The sequence below is a fragment of the Caretta caretta genome, chromosome 25 (assembly GCF_965140235.1).
Source record: "Caretta caretta isolate rCarCar2 chromosome 25, rCarCar1.hap1, whole genome shotgun sequence".
Taxonomy (NCBI): domain Eukaryota; kingdom Metazoa; phylum Chordata; order Testudines; family Cheloniidae; genus Caretta; species Caretta caretta.
In genome coordinates this window covers 15994266-16019357 of record NC_134230.1, presented here as the reverse complement: position 1 = coordinate 16019357, position 25092 = coordinate 15994266, and the positions used below count along the sequence as shown (strand labels likewise).

Here is a 25092-nt window from a genome sequence, read left to right as displayed (position 1 = left end):
GACTACCCATTTGGGTAATGTTACAAGCATGAATCTTCGCAGGATTGAGGCCCTAATGTGCATCTGTAAGTAATAAAAATAAATACAATGAAAAGATTTACAACGTTTTCATTAGTAAAAGTGGTTTTAAAAAAGTAAACTGTTCATTTGAATTCCTAGAGTGAATTCAGTGTCAGAGAAAGGTTCTGGAGCGACATCCCTGGGTAGACAGAGGACTTCAGTCTGTATAGAACAGATGGAACATGGTCAGTATCAGTTTCCCCAGTGTAAGTCCAGATTTGGAGACATACCCCTCCCCTCCAGAAGAAAGAGATCAGTTTCAATGGGCCATTCATTCCTTGGTATCTGGGCTAACAAGGGGGCCAATTATTGTTGTGGCAACATCCATCCACTAGGGCTGGACTGAGACTTCTGGTTTGTTTCACACAGGCCACCAAAGAGACACCAGCTTGCAATGACTTTGAGACAGATTTGAAGTGATGCCATAGGCTATGTCTCCAGAGTCCAAAAAGGTGTGTTTTCACACCATGTTAGCCATTGCAACGTAAAATCCCAGTGAAGACAGAGCACAGGCAGGTTTTAGCTCAGCGTAGCTAGCAGAGGCCAAACACTGGACCCCTCACCTGGGGTTTATTCCAACTAGCCACATCAAGGCACTACCTGTGCCTGGTCCCCACCAGAATTTTACGCTGTGATAGCTAACGATGTAACAACAGCCCTGGTTTTTGCAGTGGAAACATAGCTTTGGGCGCAAAAAGCTTCATATCCTTTTACCAGTTCCCTGAGCCAACCAGTCCCCCACCAAACTGTAACATTTTAATTAATGTTTGTCTACATGTGGAGTTATTCTGGAATAGCTCTTGGGCTGCATATTCATACCCTATCGTAATCCACATCAGCTTGAAAGTGTAGACAAATCTCAAGTGTTTCTTAACTAAAACCACTGCATTCTGAAGAGCTGACGATAGCAGATCTGGTTAGCAGTGACCATTTGTACAGTCTATGTAGAAGGGAAATAAGAAATATTCCAGAATGATTAACAGCAAGGCTCTATAACGTTACCTTCAGTTTCCGCCGGGCATTAAACTCTTGCAGTTTCTTTTGTGTGCTATCCATATGAGCAAATTTAGCTGCTTTGCCCGTGACCCAGGGGTGTTCCAGTGCTTGATGTACTGTTAGCCTCTTCTGTGGGTCCAAGACTACCAGTTTTTGAACCTGTAGCCAGATTTCAAACAAGTAAGTTTAAATATGTTTGTTCAAAAGGAACTGGAAATTTATCATTAATGTCATCCGCAGTCCAGTGATAGGGAGTGCAATTACAAGGGCATGCATCTTCTTGCTGTAGGGCACAGAATGAACACCAGCATGAGCCAAGAAGAATTTATCCCATTGTAGAGTATAGCAAAAGTAAGCATATCATAGGAACAGTTTAGGTCTTCCTATAAAGCACTGAGCACTGTCAGAGGCCCCAATTCACAAATCACATGCTTGGTGCTTTCCTGAATTGGGGCCAGACACAGGAAAGAAAATTAAGATGGACCATTAGTCTGTTTTGGTTTGGCAAATCCTGTATTTTTTACAAATGGATTGATCGTAAAGCATTTTAATATTATCAGTTGATGGTGGATGATAATGATTCATAGATACTGCTGATCTGAATGGTTTTAATTTATATTTTGTTGCTGGAAACAGTGAGAGTTTTAACTTTAGATTGATTTCTGTCATCTTTTACTGTTATTTCATAAGGCTCATCCATTTTTGTCTTTCCTTTTGGCTATCAATTGTACTTTGTGAGAGTGGAAAGACTGCTAAATGGAGTCACTTATGTACTTTTCAAGACATTAGTACTTCAATATTGCACTTCAGAAGGATTGCTCTGCAAATCTGGTTTGTATTATTATTAAATATTATTATTATTGAATAACAACTATAACATAATAGAGAGCGTTTCACCCAGAGATCTCAATATGTTTAACAAAGCATCGCCCCCCTCATTTTGCAGATGGGGCACAGAGAGATTTGTGCAAGGTCTCACAACAAGTGAATAGCAGAGCCGTGGATAGGACCGGCTGAGGGTAAGGGGGCTATTGTCCCAAAATCAGGCTACACAGAACTGAAACCACTGAGTTCAATATCTCATAGGGAACCTCAGGGTGTATGGCAAGGACACTTAGACTGAGGGCAAAAGCACAGTCATAGTGATTTTTATTAAGATCAATAATAAAGCCAGAAAAGCTCCAAACCACGTAAAAGAGATATTAATAACATTGGGGAATGGAATAGTATTGGGGAATATCTGTGGTATAATTCTTTGCATATGCTCTTAGACTTGCATACTTGCACCCTTCCTTGAGGACCTGATGGTAAGAGACAAAGGGCCAGCCCTGTCTCTGGCATGCCGACCGAGTCCAGTGGTCCTCAATGCCTAAGATTGGTGGCAGATAACAATAGAGCGGAAGGGTCCAATGATGGAAGGCTAACCCCCTGCACCTGGTGGTTTGCCCTATTATAGGGCCAGCGCACGATCATGAAGGTTCAGTTTAATGCTCATGTCCAAATCTAACTTCCTCACCCTGGTAATACCTGGGGTGCACTTATCCTATAGGTTAACATATGCATACATAGTAATGCCATTTAACTCATTATCATACATCTCACTTATTGCTCAAGAAAATTTGTGGTTAAACATCTGCCAACAATGCTATCCTAAAACATCCAAGCCCAGTATCACTTCAGTATTTGTGCAGTGGGATGGTACAGTTAGGTTCCAACTCCTGCTGTTGAGCAAGCTATTCCTACTTCCCCAAATCTAAGGGTGACTGTCAGGCCATTTATCTATGAGTCACAGGCCTACTATACTGATGGGAACTTGCTTAAGCTAATGTCTTCCAGGACACAGGTCTGTATGTTCCTTGCATTACAGCTGAATATACTAAAGGCTAAGCTAGCCCTATGGGCTACAGTATAGAAAAGTCACACACACAAAATAAAATAAAATAAATAAATAAAATCACACTCTGAAGCGACACTATTCTACCAGTAAAAGTTTCTGGTATAAACCTAGCCTTACAAAATTCTTCCCTGACAAGAAGCCAAGCTATCCCCCCATGTTACCTACAATACCTAGGTCATAATTTCTTCCACGTCATGACATCTACATCTGTGGCCTTGGGTAACTTACCAAGTCCTTGGCATTGAGGGAGACTTCATCCCACCAAGGGGAAACAAACTCATAGTCACAGTTCAGTATCCTGCTGTACATGTACTGGTCCCCTCTTGGATCAAAAAATGGTTCAAACCCACAAAGCCTGAAAACACAGTGGAATAAAATTAAGAAAAGGGAATTTGAGGCTACATACAAGCAGCAGGGGACAATTTCTGCCAGTAAGAGTTATCATAGAATCATAGAATCATAGAATATAAGGGTTGGAAGGGACCCCAGAAGGTCATCTAGTCCAACCCCCTGCTCGAAGCAGGACCAATTCCCAGTTAAATCATCCCAGCCAGGGCTTTGTCAAGCCTGACCTTAAAAACCTCTAAGGAAGGAGATTCTACCACCTCCCTAGGTAACGCATTCCAGTGTTTCACCACCCTCTTAGTGAAAAAGTTTTTCCTAATATCCAATCTAAACCTCCCCCACTGCAGCTTGAGACCATTACTCCTCGTTCTGTCATCTGCTACCATTGAGAACAGTCTAGAGCCATCCTCTTTGGAACCCCCTTTCAGGTAGTTGAAAGCAGCTATCAAATCCCCCCTCATTCTTCTCTTCTGCAGGCTAAACAATCCCAGCTCCCTCAGCCTCTCCTCATAACTCATGTGTTCCAGACCCCTAATCATTTTTGTTGCCCTTCGCTGGACTCTCTCCAATTTATCCACATCCTTCTTGAAGTGTGGGGCCCAAAACTGGACACAGTACTCCAGATGAGGCCTCACCAATGTTGAATAGAGGGGAACGATCACGTCCCTCGATCTGCTCGCTATGCCCCTACTTATACAGTTGTAACGCTGTGGAGCAGTTGAAAAAAATGGTGGAAGCCTATATCCACAAAGGAATTCCACTGAATTCAACGGAAATTAGGAACCCAAAATCCTTTGTGAATCTGGGCTGGAAGCACTATTACCCGGAACGTTGACAACGATAGTGGACAAAACACGGGAGCACATCTGGGAGGGAACAATCTTGCATTTGCCATGGCGGATGGACTGGATTACTTTATAGGGCTTTTCCCCCACCTGTAATTTCTATGAGTCATGCTGCACTTTAGCATATGGCACAATGAAAGGAATCGATAAGAACAATCAAGAGAGCTTCTGCCTCTTGCTGAGCACCTGTTAGTTTTGCAAGCATGTAAATTCATGGCCAATAATACCGTAATACATTCCAAACAGGGCAAGAGCTACTGAACACCTGTGACTTGCTCACAATATTTCGGTGATCATTTTGGAGAGAGGTGGATAAAATGTTGCAGCTCAGTTACACCAGTGCAAATTAGGACAATTCTACTCCAGTCAGCGGAGCTACTCTGGATTTATACTGTGGCAACAAATCTGAACTTGTCCAAGGAACATTTTTAACCGAAAAAGTGGTCCCAATTCTCAGTTGTCGTGTACCTTATGCTGTCATCTACATCAGAGCATAGTGAGTGTAAAGTGGATGTAAAATGTTACCCTCCAAGCGCCTACCAGTCATGCATTAAGTGATCTGACCAATGTTGTGTCTACATGGGGGAAACTGACCAACATAGCTATTCCAGATTCTTTTTTAAGTGGAGTAACTTTTATTCTGGAACAGAGTGTCCACATGGGTAGCAACTGTGGTATAGTCCTTCCAAATAGCTACGATGATCAGTTTCCACATGTACATAAGCCCTAACATTGTCACACGTGATTCGTTCTCTCTCTCATCCTCTTACTTTGGAGTAACAGAATCCAGGCCACTGATTTCAGTGAGACTAGTAGCAAAGTAAAGTTCTACTCATTGTGAATAAGTGTGGTAGCATATAACTGTCTAGGGTTCGAAGTTTTAAAAAGACTCAGATACTCGTAGAATACACTAATGAGAGAGAAATCCTCTTGGGGCGGTAATAAGAAGTTAACTAACTAAAGCTGTTTTTTAAAAAACACACCTGGTACTCAGCTAATAGCAGATGATAGCAGTAGGGACTGTTCAAGTCTTCATCCATCCAGTGATGGAAGCTTATTTATCAGCTGGCACTTACTGTCTGTACTCTGAAGTTCAGCCAGTCAGAAAATATCTGCTTTCTCCAGCTGTGTTTACAACATGCCTGCAGGGCCCCATCAATTCAAAGTTGGCCAGTAATTGACATTTTTTTAAAAAAGGGTTCCAGTAGCGGAATCTGTATTATTGGGTGTAGCCACCGCTCCGAAAATAAAGAGGTCCGAGCCACTTACAGCAGAAAGAGGCTTGAAAAAGAAATTGGATGATTGAAGGCTTTTAGAAAATCAGATATTCGTGATCAAAGACCCTGGTAACAAATTATGATATACTGTAAAACAAAGACAGCCATCTCTCAATAAGCCATATATATTTCTCTCTCCCTCTTCTAAGTATGACTTGTTTTTATGTCCTGCAAACAAAGGGCCAGATTGTGAGCCCTTTTCTCAAACCAGTGAGAACGCTCCCACAAGTTAAGTCAATGGTCCAGATGTTCAAAGGTATTGAGGTGCCTAATTCCCAATGGAAGGGAGGTATCTACGTACCTTTGAAGATCCTGGCCAATGAGACAACTTGGTAGAGTTAATTGCTCACTGCTGTGACTAAGGGGTTAAAATCTAGCCCAGTGAGCATAAAGATTGTCCACCCATCCTCACTTGGTAGATGCTAAGGGTTTAGATTGCCAACCCTGAGTCCTGTTGTCGTTAGCGGGAGTCGTCATGTAAGTCCTCATTCTTGTAAGGGTTGCATGGACTAGACGTGTAATTAGCATGAGCTGCGTGGTAGGCCCAGGAGCAGATTGGTGAAAACACCAGACATGTTTGCAGAGGGAGTTAAGATGAGTCAGTGCTTCTCTGCTTAGGGACAATGGTTGGAAAAAGCAGCCAGGATGAGGGGGCGTGAAATGTCAGAGATTTTCAGCATTACTCACAGTATATATGTTATGACACCCACAGACCACATATCCACTTCGGGTCCATATGGAGAGCCATGGAGAATTTCAGGCGCTGAAAGCATAATTCACAGTTAAAATATTCCAGCAGGAGGCATCTGTCAACACCCTGAGGATCAAATTCTGCTATCAAGAGTATTTATATGGCTCCCATCACCACAGCACCTGAGTGCTTCACAGCTCCCCAGGTGGGGCAGGAGAGTGCTGTTATCCCCATTTTACAGATAGGGAACTGAGGCACAAAGAGGCTATGAGACTTGCCCAGGACCACATAGTAGAAGTCTGTGGCAGAGAAGGGAATTACACCCACGTCTCCTGAGTCCCAGGCCAGAGCTCTAACCACTGTACTTCTCTCCCTTCACCAGAGCAATGCCATAGAGCAATAGGGTTACTCTAGAGTCAAACAGCCATGTGTTAATGTCTCTCACAGGAATGGGTCAGTATGCTGTACTTAATAGGTGTTTTATCAGCTGCTAAATATTGCAGATGAAAATTCCAAAGCAATGTCATGTTTACATTGTGCCTTTACCAACTCAAAGCAGTGACAAGTGTACCGAAATCTCACTTTTTGAGCTAACTTCCTGTTTCAAGCCACTTCCGTTAAAGGGACCACAGCAAGTAATTTAGGCCCCAAACTCAGGTTTTAAGGATCTTTTATAACCCTAATATGAAGAGAATTGGTTCAAGGAATTAAAAAATAAGTGTCAATGAAAAATATGATTTGCTGTTGGGATTTAAATATTCCCTTGCAGAGGTTAGAACACGGATAAGACAGCATCTTTCTAGACAATGTACAGGATGAACCAAAAATGAAGCAGATTAAAAACTGGTTATATAGAAAAGCAGAATCATCTAGATCTTGTGGACTAAGATCAGTAAGACGCAAAGAGGCAATAAGTGGCTTGAACAGCAACGTTTTAAATAAACCCTACAAATAAAATTCACACTTCTATAGCACATTGTCAGCTGAAGATTTCAAGGCAGTTTACAACCATAATAGAGATATGGGAAACTGAGACACAGAAAGATGAAGTGACTTGAACAAGTCTGTGACAGATTAGGGAAGAGACTCCAGGTCTACTGAGTCCCAATCCTGTGCTTTACCCACAAGGGAACCTGCCCTGAAAACTAGACTGTAAAATATTCTCCCTGTCTTTAGAGTTCAAGATATTACGAGAGTCCCTTTAACACAGCTGAATTGCAATTCTTAGGGCATGTCTTCACTGCAGAGTTAACCTAGGTGATCAGCAGCTGCATCTGAGCAGCTGGGCTAGCCTACCCCAGGTCTGAGTGTCCCCACAACACAGCCCCAGCCACGTTACTATGTCCTCACTGTCCCTGATCTCATCAGTGTGTGCCTGGAGTGTAACCCCTGGTTCTTTGCACCGAGATGTTCTGTGATTCATTCCCAGTCCACTGTGCTAATTGTGGGAAAACTTGTCTGCCCTCCCCAGGGAGAACTGGGGGAAGGCACGAGAGACACCGATTTTGTCTGCATCCTAACTGCAAAGTGGGTGGGTTCTAGCCTGAATTACAGCAGAGCCCAGGCTGTAATCTCCCCCTCCCCTCCCAAGAGGGGTAAAATACCCTGGTCTTAAAGCACCTCCAGGTCAGGGGTTTTTCTGTGTGGTCAGTAGTGGGGGTTTGCCCAAACCCCCTGTGCAATGAAGACAAACCCTTAGGGGTTTCTATCATAATATGCAAAGATACATTCCTAAGATACACGCTGCTAACATGAACAAACCCTGTGTGATTCTCCCCCTCCACTCCCACCTCCCCAAGCTCCCCACTAAGCGATTCCTACGTGCTCACCCCCTTACCGCAATATCCTGGAGTACCACAAACAGTCTTCATGGTGTCCTGCTCATCCACTATCTTGGACAATCCAAAATCACCTGTAAGGGAACAGATGGGCAGGAAAAGGACTGTTACACTGACAGGTGCCCGGTGGCTGCCCTCCGGGTCGGGTCTTTGATCCTAGACAATCACAGCCCTTGTTAAAGCCAACTGGGCGTGCCCAGCGGCCTTCTTTCAGTGGAAGGAGCAATTCAGCCCCTTTATGAGGCAGAACAGCTGCAGACGCTGGAGGCTACCACGTGGGGCACCAAACTGCCCAGCCACTCCTCAACAGATGAGCTAATAGGGGTTGCCCTGGTTGCCCCAGCTACCACACGGGTTTTGCAACCTGTGCGTACGAGGGCTCGTCCATACTTGGAAGTTGGTTTGGGGAGTGTTTATCCGCGTGAAGTGACCCGGAACAGCTGTTGCGCAAACAGTACATCTGCACCGCCCTGTTATCCTGGGTTACGCTGCTCCCCTTTGTCTCCACAGGGGTGGGCTGTTTTGAAATCAGCACTCAGCAGCCTGGACCGGCATCCCACGCGTCTCAGCTGGGCTCGCGGCACCTTGCGGGATAGCTACCAGAAGGCACTGGAATTCTGGGACCCGGGGTCAAACTGAAGAATTCCCATTCATTTAGCTCATTGCATCCCTACCTTCATTTGGCTTTAATAAGCCAGAATTTAAATGGGGAGGTGCTATCCAGTCAAAGTGACCCCAGAGCAGTAGAGGACACACAGGTCAGCAAACTGGTTGACACAGGTAGTCAGCCAAGTAGTGTGGGATCCAGAGGGAGGACTGCCAGGTGTGGACTCAGGACAGGGATGGAAAACTCATCCCAGATCTCAGCAAACTTGTTTCCCCAGTAGGTTTATTAGCATGGGTTGAAACATCAGATGTCTTTAAAGAAAATCTTTTGCATGTAGACACAAGACACTTTATCCCCCCAAAAAAGTGAGGTTAATCCAAAACAACTTTCAAGTGCAGACAATTCCTGAGAGAGAGAAAGAGAAGACTGGTGAGCATGGCCCTGAGATGGAGATTCTTGGGCACAGAGCTCACTGGAGGGGCAGACTCAGGGATTTCTGAGCAAGGAAACTGCCTGCTCTTAGCTTCTACTGTGATCAGGGAGACAGGTCTGTGTGAGCATTTTTTTGTAAATAAGATTACAGCCAAGAATAGACACGACTCATAGCACTGATCTCCCCTCCTACTGTAAACAACCCAGCAAGGCCCCAACTGTTGGCTAACCACTCATGCCAAAGGGACAATGGTACCATGGCATGCTCCACAGCCAGCATGGGATTTCATATTTCAGCTGATAGGCTTCTTTGAACATCCTAGCCTCCGTTTAAGGGAGCTACGAATTCGGTGGGATGTGAGTGCATAACTCCTAATCTCTTGGAGAATCCCAGACTGAATTATTACTGTCCCAGCCAGGAAAAGGGGGAAGTAACTTCCTCCCTCCCTAGAGTAAAGGGGAAAGCCGGGAAGGAACTGAGTCACAATTTAGGGTGAAATCCTGCCCCAATGGGAGTTTCACTATGGATGTAAATGGGGCCATTCTACCCTTTTTCTCTCATCTGCTCCTGGGACAATGCAGCTCCACACCACCCCCTTACTCACAGCAGGCTGAAAGAGTATAGTCTACTCTAGCCCACTGAAATCAAGAACCAAATTCCCACTCCCTGTCGGACGGGACCCTCCCCGCAGACGATAGCTGCCTTTGCACAGGAAACCCTAACCCTGCTGCTCGCCCCCCAAACGTACCAATTTTGAGAGGGGCATCTGGGGAAAGGTCTGCATACAGGAGATTCTCTGGTTTCAGATCCCGGTGGACGACTCCATTTTCATGCAAATACTGGAGAGACAGAGAATGCGAAGCGGGGGAGAAAAAGCCAACTCAGGGTCAGACAAAACGCAGGGATGATAACTGGTAATACGGCAGCGTTCAGAGTATTAATTACGTTGAGCCAAACCCTGGAGAGTTTGCTCAGGGCCAGATTCTGATACCTTTATTCACATCGAGTTGCAACTTTCTCCACAAGTGACGTCTCATTCCACTGACATCCGTGGGACTAGGAATAAGGTATCATTCAATGTCAATAAGGGTATCTGACCCTTTGTTTTTGGCCAGAGTAATTGCACCGTTACTGGTATTTGCCATTTATAAGTGAATTACTTACAAATCACCGTTCACTCTTTATAGTATGACCAGGAAGCATCGCCGAATGACTCATAACATCAAATGGCACGAACTCAAGTTGAACGGCGAGCTCAGGTTTCCAACCCCCTCAAACGGTCACCCAGTGCTCTCTACGATGGCGTGGTCATCACTCCGAATGCTCATCAACCTCCCTGCACGAACCCTCTTTGACTCTGACCCAAAGAAAGCAGGATGGAAAAGACCCGGCGGAAGACCTCAACTCCGAAGGCTGGACGGCATCAATGGACACTTGTCCTTCGCAGGACTGATTTCCCGGAACACGCCAGACTTGGATTCGGATAAAATGTCATGGAGGCGCATAACCGGTTCGGTAGCCTCTACGCTGTATCAATAGCGTGAGACTTAGCAAATTGTATGATGATTGCCCCAAGTGACGGACCCTGGTTATTACTAAGTGCACTCAGTCCTTAGAAAATACATGTCAGAAAACAGTAGCCAGATCTCCAGCTGCTGTAAATTGGTGTAGCTCCACTGAAGTCAATGGAGTTATGCCAGTTTACACCAGGGCGGGATCCGGCCCAATGCCTCAGTTGTGACTTTGCAGTCTGAGTCAGACACAGCTCATCAGTTTGTATAGAAGAGGCCACAGAGAACATCTTCACTGAGTAGATCAACCCATGAAGACTTTGCAAAAGAAGAAGATTTGTGTCTTGAAGAATCACGAAACACGCACTTAGATTTCCTTACCACAATGCTTAGTTTGTATTAAACAGAGTATGAGAGTCCACAGACAGAACTATCCAATCACATAGGGCCTTACTCTCTTTTACATGGCTCTGGCAGTGTAAAGGGGCCTTGGTGAGATGAAGATCAGGCCCCCAGTCTCTGTTCAGTTCTAGACAGAGTTCTTGGCAGACAAAGACAGCTGAAGATCGGAACATTCTTGCAACAATGGATCATGCTTGTGTGCACCAAACACTCCTAGTCAACAGGAACACACAGTCACCTGGTGTTAATCCATATGCAGCAGACACAGAGATAAGTCACCCAGTAGTGGCTGAAGTAGATATTGTGCCTGGCACATATCTAACCATTATAAGACATGATTGGAAGGAGCTGAGGGAGGGTCTTTGAGAACTCATGGGTGGCTTGCAGTAAAGTGGATGCACGAGAGTGGGGAAAGGAGCCAAAGGGAGCAAGGAGGAGAGAGGATATGGAGGAATGAGAGGGGGCTAAGATGAGAGCAGAGGAGGCAGAATGCAAAACGCACTGTCACTGAGTAGATGGTATGGCCCCATAGCTGGGAACCGACCCCAAATACCAAGAGACCCGAATTCCATCCCCGCTCTTCCATTGACCTAGCATGCAACTATGGGCAAGTTGTTTCCCTTCTTACCCTTGGTCTCTCTTCCTGTTTGGATTGTAAGCTCTGTCTCTCACTACATGCAGCACCAAGCACAACAGGGCCCCAATGCTTCTATAGTATAAATAATGGCACCCTGGCTGTGTCCAGAACTATGCGGATGGCTGTTGCCACAGACAGCGGCAGCAGGGGAGAGAAAAATGTTCCCCTTGGCTCATATTGATCAGCTGTTGTATTATCTTGTACTGATCAACTACAGGAATCTAACACTCCTCCTCCAAGCACAGCTAGCTTACAGAAATCACCACCCCTCTACAGTAACCTGCTCCCCTCTTAACCCTGACCTGCTAATCAGCTTTCTTTATTAAAACCTGACCTAAGGGCCGGGAAGAGCATATCTGGGGATCTGCAGCATGTTGCCCCGGTTTGCCATGTGACGCAGAGCTCCTAGAGATCCCCAAATCCCAATGATTTCCTTTAAACCCTCCTTTGCTGGACACCTTACTCCTGGGTACATTGTTGCTCTCTCCCTGCCTACATGGACGGAGGTGCAATTTCCACACGGGAGATTTTCTGTTATGAGCTTCCATTTTTAAACCCTCTGTTGCCATAGAGACTGTCTTCAGCTAACCTTTCATGTAGAGAAACAGTGACCTTCCTGATACAAATCCGAGGTATTTTCTCTCCGTCTCTTTTATCCTTTCCAGAGCACAGACCTGAAGAGGCAGCTCCTCTGAACAATGCATCGTGGGTTCCTTTGTGAGTTGCGGGGATTTTTCAGTTGCACAAAAACACAGAGACGCTTCCTCGGCTTAGCAGATTTTGTGATGGTTGTAAACTTGTTTGTGAAGGCTGACAGCGCTTGCTAGAAACAGGCCCGGTGATGACAGGCTTGTCCCAAAGCCTTAGTCCCCACTCATTGAACTAATAACCAGCCCCAGGGACAGTTTGAGCTAGGGTGACCAGATGTTCCAATTTTATAGGGACAGTCCCTATATTTGAGGCTTTGTCTTATACGGGCATCTACTACCCCCATCCCTTGTCCTGATTTTTCACACTTGCTGTCTGATCACCCTCGTTTGAGCATATCTAGGGCCACCCCACCCTCACAAAGCCATTTTGATGCCCCCCCTTGTCCCAGGGTTCAGCACAGAAACAGTCCCATTAAAAAGAACAGGAGGACTTGTGGCACCTTAGAGACTAACAAATTTATTAGAGCATAAGCTTTCGTGGGCTACAGCTCACTTCATCGGATGCATTCTGTATATCTATATCTATCTCTATATCTTACTATATGTTCCATTCTATGCATCCGATGCAGCGGGCTGTAGCCCATGAAAGCTTATGCTCTAATAAATGGGTTAGTCTCCAAGGTGCCACAAGTCCTCCTGTTCTTTTTGCGGATACAGACTAACACGGCTGCTACCCTGTGTCCCATTAAAGAGACCCTGTAACAATGGCCCCTTGGCCCTGCACGTATCTGTTTTAATCCTGGCCTCGGATCAGAGCCATCCAATTCACTAGCTGCCTCTAGCAGTGGCCAGTCCCTGCAGGGGAGCTTGACCCTATAATCCATCTGGTTAACTGTGCAATAATTCACATGGAGGAGGGACTGGGGGAGAGGATCCAGTATCCAGTAGTGGACAGTGGAGGAGCGAACTCTGATCTCGCTTGTCTCAGGCATCAGCAGCCCAGTGGCCCCAGCGACGTTCTGATTCCGGACCGTTGCCTGAGGCTGAGAGCATGCAGCTTTATTTTTAGATGCCAGGTCAGTGCTGGCTGTCGGAAAGATCTTGCTTTGATGTAGAAGCTTCCCCGCTAGGGAAGTCATGGAGGCAGGATAAGGAAGGGGAGCCCCTCTGTTTCATATGCAGGGGTCCTAGCTGGGCTGTGCTCCGAGTACGTGGCATTTCCCTCCACTACAGTGGGGAGGTATCCAGATTTCTCCTTCCTCCACAAACACAGGCCACAGGCCTCCCTTGTAATTGTGCTTGAATCCGCGGCACTGCTGCCGTGCTCTTCATTTCACAGACTGCGGATCCCCGAGACGGGTGACCTTAAAAGGCCGGGAAGGGGCCACCCATTAACAGAACAAAAGCCAAGCTGCGGCTGCTCTCTCGGGTAGTCAGAGACCCACTCCTTTCTTATGGCGTTTGGCAGCAGGTTTACGAGACTGGCTTCTTCTAAGCAAAATGCCTTAAATATGCATAATATTTCATTACATTATCTTAGCGCCTCTAGGCCCCATTGTGCTGTACAGACACAGAGTGAGAGACAGTCCCTGCTTGAAAGAGTTTAACTTAAATAGACCAGGCAAAGGGTGGGAGAACGGAAGCATCATCATCTCCAGTTTACAGCCAAAGGAACCAAGGCACAGCTAAGTGAGTTGGCCAAGGTCAAGCAAGGAGACTGCGGTAGAGCCAAGAATTGAACGTAAACTTCTGAGTCCTACCATGACGCTTTAACCACAAAGCCCCTGTCCTCTCTGAACAGCACCGTGATCCAGTACAAAGCAGGTGCCCCCATGTCATCCTGTCCTCTTTTTAGGGAAACAAGGATAGAGAAAGGGAGAAAGATAAAAAGAATCAGAAAAACGATATATAATATTTTGCTCCTGGATCTCAGAGAGCTTTAGAGACATTAATGAAGCCTCACAGCGGTAAATGAGTTAGTATCCCCTTGGTAAACTGAGGCACAGAGGTGCCCAAGGTCTCACAGTGCTAGAGACAGGTTTAGAACTCAAAAGTCCTGACGGCTTATCTCTTGGTCTAACCAGCAGACCACTGGTTCTCAATCTTTTCCCTAATGGAGGAACCCTCCTCCCATTAAGCTGCACCTCCCTCCCATCTATTATTCTTGGGGCCTGGTGGTCATTAGAACTGGGTGAAATTTTTTTGGCTGAAACTTTTTTGGGGGCCAAAAAATGCAGCTTCAGGTCGAGTGAAACATGGTGTGAATTCATGTCAAATCCCCTTGAATTATTTCAGTCTGGGGGAAAAAATGAAACGTTTCCATTCAAAACCACTTTGCAATTTGAATTTTACCTCAACGTTATTTTTTTTTTAAAGTTTAAAAAAAGAAACAAAAATGAAACAAAACATTGTGTTTGACACAATTCCCGCCCCCACCCCTCAACTTTTCCAGTTACATCCGTTATTCTCCTGGCTCTAATGGTCACGATCCCTTGACAGCTGTCCATGACTCCTAGGGTCTGACAGAGGCAGAGAGGCCAAAATACCGTCGAAAGATCAAGAAACAGTGGCAAACTTACAGATACAGCTTCTAGGATCTGCTTGACCACATGGGCTGCATCTCTTTCACTGTAGAATCCCCTCTCTACAATCCTGTAAGGTGAAGACACCAAAGAGGTCACAAAGAAGCCCGTGTAACAATGGCACATCCCGTGGTGGCTTACAGCCTGCCCTGGAATCAATTCACACCAAGTTTTAGACCCCCAAAATAGTCCTGGCTACACCATTTATAAGTTAACCATTCCATAGAGGCTTTATTACAGTGACCTCTTAATAATAAAGCCCAGCTCTTTGCTTTTCAGCAGTTATCATTCATCTGACGCTGGCTTTTCCCAGATGTAAATGTAGGGCATTAGAGAATCAGGTCTTGTGTCCCTCGTTGGCCACTTACAAATCATCTGGTTTCCTGAACTGACGGGATCTATGAGCCTGGAGACGGAAAACTGGTAATTTAGCTCCTGAGCCACTCAGATCCTCCTTCCACCCTCCACATTTTTGGTGGGACTAGATGTGTCTCCTTTTATTTAGAATTGGCAGGTTAAAAGAAGGTCTCACTGAGTACCTGTCAAAGAGCTCTCCTCCCGTCACTAGTTCAAGTATGAGCACGATCTCGGAGGGCGTTTCGAAGATCTCCTTCAGTTTGATCTGAAAAGAACAGGAACAGTTCACTGGCAGCCCTGCTCCCTTGCCAGAACGGGGCCATTCTTCCAACCATGTTAATTATAAGCCAGACACAGTGGGAACTTTCCGCCAGCCCTGTCCTCACTGTAAGTCAATTTATTCCTAGAACAGGTTAATTTATTCACGAGATGCATGCCAGGAGGCTCGTCATGGAGAGAGGAATAAATAAATGCAGAACAGATTGCGTAGATGTAACAAGTTTAGCATCATCATAACAGGGCTGCCGGTAGCAAATATGCCTCGTTTTTTTCTATTTGAACCTGGCATTTTAACTGTTCAAACCAGGTTTGCTCACTTAATCCGCATTTAAAAAAAAAAAACACCTGCAAATTAGAGCAGGGAAACCGACCTGCAAGCCCTACATTTATTCTCTCCAGATCCTGAAGCTCATTATTGTAAGTGGAATGTACGGTATCCTATGAAAGCTTTTTAATTTAGCAGCCCCTCCATCCCTGCCAGGATGACCGAGCAACCTCTGCTGTACACATTCCTGTGGCTTTGCAAAGCCTGTTGTCCTTGGCTCTTTCATTCAACCGCTGGTTCTGCTGATTGGAGTGTTTTACCCCAAGAGTGAAATCCTGGCCCACTGAAGTTAATGGGAGCTTTGCCATTGACTTCAGCAGGGCCGGGATTTCAGCTTGAAGCTCTTGGGCCGGATTCTCATGCCTGGTCTACACTTCCAATGTAGGTTGACGTAGTCATGGTGCTCAGAGGTGGGAAAAATCCACACCCCTCAGCTCTGGAGCTGTGCCGACTTTGCCCCCGTGCAGCTGCTGCTAGGTTGATGGAAGAACATTTCCATTGCCCTAGTTACTGTCGCTCAGGAAAGTGGAGTTACAGGAAACCCCCTCACAGTGCTGTATGGCTGTGTCTACACTACAGAGTTATACTGGGCTATGCCACTATAGCACCTCTAGGGTGGACTTGGCTTCAGTTACTCCATTCCTGCACTTGGATCAAAGAGAGGAGAAGATGCAAACTCTCCCTGTTCAGAGGCTTGCCTGGTTGCTGGGGTCAGTTACAGCAGCCTTGAGGCTACTCTAATTTATGCTCTGGTTCCCACCATGGGAAGCAAGCACAGCTATGGAGCATTGCATTCTGGTCACATCCGTAATTGACTGCCTAGGTCAGAGGATGGGAGCAAGGTTGGAGTAGCTCCTTTATGCCAGCTCAGCTCCGGGGACTGTTTCCATCCACTCTAAGGCTGCTTGCTGATGCCACAGCCATGGAAAGGGACCTTAGTGTTACTAAGAATAAGGGTGTTTGCATTTACAGTCCTGCTAATCCCAAGTGTCAAGGCTTCAACAAAATCACGAGATCATTTTAAAAAATCACAAGATTTTTATATTCTTTTATTTGCCTTCTGATCTTTGAGCCTTGTGATGTCACATTTTCAAGTTTTCCTCTGCAATTGTGAGCACTAGAAACTTGCTTAAAAAAAAAAAGAATGTAAGCCAAGGGTCTTACATAATCCCATGACTCCAGGAGCTGAGGCTTTAAGGAAAAAACACCAAATATCATGAGACCCACATTAAAATTGCCAGAATGGGCCATAGTGCATTTATGCTGGAATTGCCAACTGCAGGTGAGTTATCTGCCCTTTACTGGAACAAATTGGACCACTATTCCAGTATTTTATTTGCAGTATCCTTAGATCATGAAAGGACAAAAAGGAAAGGAAGAGAAAATTAAATGAATGTCTTTATGAGGAATTAGAGTGTGTAGAAGATACACAATTGGGTCCCATGTGTCTATACCCAGCAAATTTCTTTTGCTACAGCCTGATGTTTTAGGAACCTCTCATGTTTAGTTATCGATTGTATACATTTTTTTTTCAGGAATAAAAGACCAGCTCTGTTATTTTTCAAAATGTGACATTGGGCACCTAAGTCAGTTAGGCAACTCTGAAAAGGTCCCCTGTGATGCACAGGCTGCTCTGTGAGGAAGAAAGCAGAAAAGAAATAATATTTCCTGAAAATTAAAAAAAACCACGATGCCTGCATTGGCCCTTTGTGCCAACGCAGCAAACGTGGAATTAACAGGTCTCATAAAAATGCATCCATGTGCATTTTTTTTTTAAATGGGAAAAAGAAAATTTCACAGGGCTTAAGACTTCCGTGACACTGTGAATTTCATGGGGCTTTCATCATTACCTACGTATGAGACACAGTGGCAGCTTACTATATTATAATACTGCACAGAAGTGCTATAATTTTCCTATTAACTTCAAAAGTTTACAATCCTATTATCGTCTGCTCTTGAGGTCGGTGCTGAATGACAGCAAGGAGTGTACAGATGTCACCAGTGTGCATAATGACAGGAAGCATCATTTAAAAAAAAAATCATTTGAACTAGGGAGGGAGCAGAACCTTACCGAAACCATTCTGATTTAAAATATTAAAGCTGTCCAATTGGTTACGTCAATGTAGCTGGCCTGTAGCGGCGCCTGTTTCTAGGGTGGGCAAAGTAAGTTTTCTATCCTCTTTATAACACACCGGAGGCAATCTCTCCTTTGCCTCTCCCCCAGACTCTACACAAACAAGACTTCAGAGACCATGTGATGCATCTACAGCAAATGTGAGACAGATCCTCACCTGGTATAAGCTGATGTTCCTCCGCTGGGCTGATTTACACCAACTGAGAATCTGGCCTCGGTCTCTACCATATCTTTTAAAAAGATGTAGGCTAACAGGTTCAAAAGTGGCTTGATCTTGTTCCACTGAAGTCAATGGGAGTTTCACCATTGATTTTTATAGGAGCTGAATCGAAACCTAAGTGATTTAGGGAGCTGAAGTGTCACTGTGGGACATAGGCCTGGTCTACACTTAACATTTAGATAGACATAGTTACGGTGGCCAGGAGTGTGCAAAATCCACAACCCTGCGTGCAGTAGCTGTGCCCACATAATCCCTGATGTACACGTGGCTGAGTCAACGGAAGAATGCTCAGGGAGGTGGAGGTGGTGGAGTTCCTACAGTGAGGAAAACCTGTAGGCTACGTCTACACTACAGGGTTGTACTGGCATAGCTAAGGTGCAACACACAGGCCTTAGGTACTTCTGAAAAACTTCCCCCTTAATGAAATACAGCTCGCCAGTCATTCACACGCATCAAAAGAGGAGAACTGAATGCTGAAATCAGTCTAGAAAGCAGGTGGAAAAGAATCAGACCCTCAAAGCTTACCAGCAACATTAACAGATAAGGCCATACACAGCCTTTTAGCCCCAATTCAGGATCTCTCTTAAGCACACGCTTAAGTATGTGCCTATTCGAGACAGCACTTAAGCATATGGAATCATAGATTCTAAGGCCAGACGGGACCACTGTGATCACGTAGTCTGACCTCCTGTGTAATACAAGCCATAGAATTTCCCCAATATAATTCCTGCAGCCGATCTTTTAGCATGGGATGGAGCTCAGCCCCTGGCAGGATCAGTAGCTTTTGTGCCCGGGCAAAGCAGACAGAGCTGTGTGTCGCATGTTCCATGTGACCTGACAAGAAGGTCCCATTGAAGTGGTCCCCTTCTGTAATGATCTCTGCTCCTGGGTGTTACAAATTGTTCCAGTTCATTTGCTTACCAGTTGTTCCGAAAGGGGATGCTTCCCTGCACCAACGGTTCCTAATGGAGACCATCAAAGAACAAATACAAATAAAGAATATAGCTGTCTCAGACCAGGCAGCCTGCTCCAGTCCTCTAACAAGGGGTGTGAACATCTTTTCAGTGATGCTTTCCTGGCAGGGAGATAAGAATGTGAAATAGCCTCTATGAGAAAGTACTGCAAGTTCCCTTTGCTTGGGGCATTTACAGCACTAGGAAATGTGTCATACCAGGAATTGTGTGTGTGTGTTGGGGAGGAGAGGGGTGGTGGCAGGGTAGACAAAGGACAAAATCCATTCCTGGAGTCAGTGAAGTTACCCTGGGGTTGGATTTTGCCCCAACTGCCTGATTTCCGACGATTCCCTGTACTGTTGGCTTTGCTTTTGCCAGGAGGGTCTTTAATGATTACAAGCGGGCAAGACTTCCACTCTCAAACTCATCCCCACGAGGAGGGCGGGGACTGTTGAAAGCTCCGTCACCTGGGAAAGGGGCCCAAAGCAGCATTTCTGGGACATTGGGGTTACCCTGCAACAACAAAACTAAAACTCAGGTTGCCTGGCGTTCTGGGGACCTGTGAAAAAAACACCATTTTACAAGAGGGCGCTCTTCTTCCAGGAATTACATTACAACACAGCATGTAGAAAGCAGCCATCTGGTCTCCTGGTAATTCCAAGTCAGCCGGAGAAGTAAACAGCCAGGAATAAACCTCTGGAGATAGAAAGGCAGGGAAAGGGGTCCAAATCCTGCCCAGCGCACAGCCCCTGCAGCTCAATGGGAAGCGCTGGTGCTTCGCCCCTGGTAGAATTAGCAGCTTGAGTGCCTGGGCAGAGCAGACAGAGCAGGGTGTCGCGTCAGTTACATGGAAACTGACAAGAAGGTCCTGTCTAGGCTGACTCCTTCCCTAATTATATCTGTTCCTGTGTGTTACAAATTGTTCCAGTTCAACCGTCATTATCTTCTGAGCGCTGCATTATATCAGTGCTGCTCTGCTCATGCCGGCGAGCGGCTGAGAGCTCAGCTGTTGGCAAGAGATGGCCTGGCGTTCTCGACCTTATCTTCCTTTGCAGGATTCGTTACAAACAGGCACTTTCCTTTGGCATTCATTCGAGCTCCTCAACAGAAATCGCTTACCGAATGGAAACCCTCGAAGGGGGTAGTCTGGTGGCCTGAATATCAGAGCTGGAATGCCTGGAAGACCCCTGGAAACTCAGAGAGTGGCAAACCCCAGCAGGGCTTATTCACATCCTTTCCTTCCCAAGGCAGTGAGTAAAGTGAGTTCCATGCACTTTGCTGCTGGTGGGTGTTTTGAATGAGACCTTTAAAATAAAAATAAACCACATGGAACAGGATGGCCTGCCCTACAGCAGGACTGGGACCCCGTGGGTCCTGCAGCCATAGTAGCAGGAATGGGATAAAAATTCAACAATGTAGGAGTGGGTGGGAGTGGGTATTGTGGGGCAGGATTAAAAAAATAGTCCCGCACAGGGCTCTCGCCTGCCCCTTTAAGGGCCAGAGGCCTTGGGCCAGCCGTCCTGGTCACTAATCATACGCAGCTGAGCAGGGGATAGATCAAGATCTCCAGGAAGCGGAGTGGGATCACAGAAGGGGACTGTCTCTCGTAGGTGTCCTTGGAGAAGGGAGGCAGCAGGTTGAAAGCTCTGGGAGTCATGGCTGGGTAGACAGCTCCAGCTGGAAGTTTTGTTTTCCTTTTGAGAGTTTGGTGGCTGTTTAGACAATAAATTGGGCCTGGAGGAAAAAGCTAACTACTGATCTGAGCATGGCTGATAATTTCCCAGGCGGACAAGGAAGGCTGTCAAGCTGCAGCGCACATCTGCTTTGTGCAGAGAGGAATCATGGCACAGAGAAGTCAGGGGAACACATCTCACAGTGAGAGACTTAGGACCGCCGCTCATTAAGGCCTGGTCTACACTAGGAAATTAGACCAACATAAGTGCATCGCTCAGAGGTGTGAAATATCCACACGCATGAACGACACAGTTATACCGACCTAACCCCTGGTGTAGACAGCACTAGGCCTCCCGTCAACTTCGCTGCTGCCTCTCAGGGAGGTGGATTACCTATGCCAACAGGGGAAGCCCTTCCACTGGTGTAGCGTTTTAGGTGTAGACACGCTGCTATAGTGCTTTAGTTAATTCACCTCCCCGAGAGCTATGACATAGTGCAGTCTACACTGGGGTTAGGTCGGTGGATTTTCACACTCCTGAGCAACATACTTATACCAAAGTAATTCTGTACTGTAGTGTAGACCTGCCCATAGTTTATCAAAAGTCGAGAGGCGGCTTGATCTCGGTCTGCCAGTTCCCCTGTGCAGAGATGAGACCGGAGGGCAGAGGGCTCTAACCTGGCCAGCAAAGGAAGAACAAGGCCTAGTGGGTGAGTGCAGGCATGAGAAAAATTTCAGCTGGAAACAAGGCGCAAATTTTTAAGCATGAAGGCGATTTGCCGTCAGAGCAGCTTCCCCAAGGGGGTGGCGAAGTCCCCCATCATCTGCTGCCTTGAAAGGTGAGATTTTTCGAAGGTGCTCATGGGAGTTAGGCCCTTAGTTTAATTCCCGCTAACTTTCGGAAGAGGGCTAGACATCCAGCTCCCTTAGGTGCTTCTGAAGATCCCATCCTGTACCAAGACTGGCTGGGACTAAACAAATGCTCTCGCTCAGCCATCAGTTAATGGGCAGGTTGCAAGAATCACTGGGTGAAACACAACGCCTCGGGTTATGCAGGAGGTCAGGGTAGATACAGGCCAGAAGGGACCGTTACAAGAAATATGGGTTTGCTCCAGCATCTTTGGCCAAAGATTCCCTGTTTTGCTGCCCACTGTGTGCCTGGCGTTGCCCTTTGCCCCAGAGGTGGCTGCATTTTAGTAGTGCCGCATGGAGAGAGCTTAGGGGAAGCAGTTGGGGATCCCATCTGTTATCTTAGGGTTTGATACCAGTGCCCATCACCTGGGTGAAATGTGCTAGAGAAATCTACAGCATAACAACCAACAAATCAAAACTGCACTCTTTTGGGAAGATACTTTCCTTCCCCTCTTAAACAAGGTGTGTGTGTTTCTGTTTCTCTCTGGGCAACAACTGGACTGGCACCCCTGATGTGGGGCCATGGGGTTCTGGGAATCCCAGCATGGGTTAGGGTGCAATACCAGGAGGTCCAGGAGCTAGAGGGCTATGCACATCCACTGCTTCCACCCTTCCTAATTCCGCTGGCTTGTGCTGTCCTCCCTCAAAATGTTACGCCTATTTACTTCGGGACAGATTCATAGCGGACTCCCGTCTGGGGAGCACATGGGTGGATTTAAGTCACAAAGCAGCCACACGGCTCATACTCACAATGTGGGGGTGCGAAAGCCTCAGTAAGACGCCGATTTCTGTCCGTACAATCTTTTTGTCAATCTAAAAATCAAGAAAATAAAATAAGAACAATGATGCAAATCTTTACATTTGAGAACTCTTCTGGACGTCAGGCTTGATCAGGGCATAAATACAGAGGTCTCTGCTGCTCTTTAAAACCAGGTTGGAATTAATTCTGAACTGGATCGTATTCACCGCGCGTACATTCTCCCATTTCCTCTCAAGCAGGTCTTCTAAACGTGTCTGTGAGGGGACGTCTTCTTCCAAAGCAAACCCCCAAGAGCTGGAGCCTCTCAAAGCAGCTCCAGCACTTCAGAACGGAGAGCCGCACAGCTGTGCGGAAGACCAGGCAGCTGAAGAGAGCAGGGTTTCCACGCCCATCAGTTGACTGGCCATGACCCTTTGTACAGAGAGAGGAATTGTAATCGAGAGTCAAGGTTTGAACCTCAGCTGCAGGCGATAAACATGTCGGGCAGCTGAGGGGGTTTGGCAAAGGTTGCTTTAAGCCATCTTTTTGTTCCCCAAATCCTGGGGTTGGTGAGGGCTGGGCTAGCCCCATAACATCCAAGTCTGCTTTGAGTTATTCCTGGTGGCTCGTAAGGGGTCATTCCAGCAACCAGGAATTGCTTGGGTGGAGAATCCCCAGCCATGGTCATAAGAACATAAGCATGGCCATACCTGGTCAGACCAAAGGTCCACCTAGCCCAGTGTCCTGTCTTCCAGCAGTGGCCAGTGCCAGGTGCCCCAGAGGGAATGAACAGAACAGGGAATCACCAAGTGATCCATCCCCTGTCGCTCGTTCCCAGCTTCTGGCAAACAGAGGCTAGGGACACCATCCCTGACCATCCTGGCTAATAGCCATTGATGGATCTATCCTCCATGAATTTGTATCTAGTTCTTTTTTTAACCCTGTTATAGTCTTGGCCTTCACAACATCCTCTGGCAGGGAGAGCCACAGGTTGATGGTGTGTTGTGTGAAAAAATACTTCCTTTTGTTTGTTTTAAACCTGTTGCCTGTTAATTTCATTTGGTGGCCCCCAGTTCTTGTGTTATGAGAGGTACTAAACAACACTTCCTTATTTACTTTCTTCACACCAGTCATAATTTTATAGACCTCTATCGTACCCCCCTTAGTCATCTCTTTTCCAAGCTGAAAAGTCCCAGTCTTATTAATCTCTCCTCATATAGAAGCCATTCCATACGTTGAATCATTTTTGTTGCCCTTTTTTGAACTTTTTCCAAGTCCAATACATCTTTTTTGAGGTGGGGTGACCACATCTGCACACAGTATTCAAGATGTGGGTGTACCGTGGATTTATACAGAGGCAATATGATATTTTCTGTCCTATTATCTCTCCCTTTCCTAATGATTCCCGACATTCTGTTAGCTTTTTTGACTGCCGCTGCACATTGAGTGGATGTTTTCAGAGAATTATCCACAATGACTCCAAGATCTCTTTCTTGAGTGGTAACAGCTAATTTAGACCCCATCATTTTTATATGTATAGTTGGGATTATGTTTTCCAATGTGCATCACTTTGCATTTATCAGCATTGAATTTCATCTGTCATTTTGTTGCCTAGTCACCCAGTTTTGAGAGATCCTTTTGTAGCTTTTCGCAGTCTGCCTGGCACTTAACTATGTTGAGTAGTTTTGTATCATCGGCAGATTTTGCCACCTCACTGTTTATCCTTTTCCCAGATGATTTATGAATATGTTAAATAGGACTGGGCCCAGTACAGACCCTTGGGGGACACCACTATTCACCTCTTTCCATTCTGAAAACTGACCATTTATTCCTCCCCTTTGTTTCCTGTCTTTTAACCAGTTACCAATCATGAGAGGACCTTCCCTCTTATCCCATGACAGCTCACTTTGCTTAAGAGCCTTTGGTGAGGGGCCTTGTCAAAGGCTTTCTGAAAATCTAAACACACTATATCCACTGGGTCCCCCTTGTCCACATGCTTGTTGACCCCCTCAAAGAATTCTAGTAGATTGGTGAGGCAGGATTTCCCTTTACAAAAACCATGTTGACTCTTTCCCGACAAATTATGTTCATCTACGTGTCTGACAATTTTGTTCTTTAGTAAAGTTTCAACCCGTTTGCCTGGTACTGAAGTCAGGTTTACCGGCCTGTAATTGCTGGGGTCTCCTCTGGAGACCTTTTTAAAAATTGGCGTCACATTAGCCATTAGATGTCCGAACCACATGCTCCTCTGCACCTGTCGGCTTTCCCCAAGACCTTAGTTTAAAACTGCTCTACGGCCTTTTTAATTTTAAGAGCTAGCAATCTGGTTCCATTTTGGTTAAGGTGGAGCCCATCCTTCCTGTATATGGTCCATTTTCCCCCAGGGCCAGGAAATTCCCCAGCCATGCATGCCTTCACTCCCCCAGGACTACACTGACCCTCTACCTCCAGGGGATTCTCCCATTTCCCCCAGCCACACGGCTGCTTATTTCTTCCTCTTTGTGGCATCTGCTTGGATCAATGCAGATCCTTTGCAGTCCAGCTGAAATTTGTAACCATGCAGTCCTAAATCCAGACCTCAGTGGGGGCTTCTTCACTTATGAGGGAATTTAGCAGGCTGACCTCAACCTGCTAACTCATGTTGAGATTACAGACTGCCTTGTCTACACTAGGATTTTTTCCTCCCGTTACTTACCACGTGTTGCTAATGCCTGCTCAGAACCTTTTGGA

At 46.0% G+C, this 25092-nt stretch overlaps 1 protein-coding gene across 1 annotated transcript in view; it reads right to left on the bottom strand.

Moving 5' to 3' along the window:
- The window catches only part of LOC125627091 (calcium/calmodulin-dependent protein kinase type IV), a 45912-nt gene that overhangs the window by 3091 nt on the left and 17729 nt on the right, over positions 1–25092 (bottom strand). The window contains exons 3-10 of the mRNA XM_048830874.2: positions 22374–22436; positions 15311–15393; positions 14769–14841; positions 9738–9828; positions 7949–8023; positions 6108–6183; positions 3182–3308; positions 1063–1215 (exon numbers count right to left, since the gene is read on the bottom strand). Coding sequence (XP_048686831.2) covers positions 1063–1215; positions 3182–3308; positions 6108–6183; positions 7949–8023; positions 9738–9828; positions 14769–14841; positions 15311–15393; positions 22374–22436 — 741 coding nt within the window. The remainder of the gene's footprint in view (positions 1–1062; positions 1216–3181; positions 3309–6107; positions 6184–7948; positions 8024–9737; positions 9829–14768; positions 14842–15310; positions 15394–22373; positions 22437–25092) is intronic.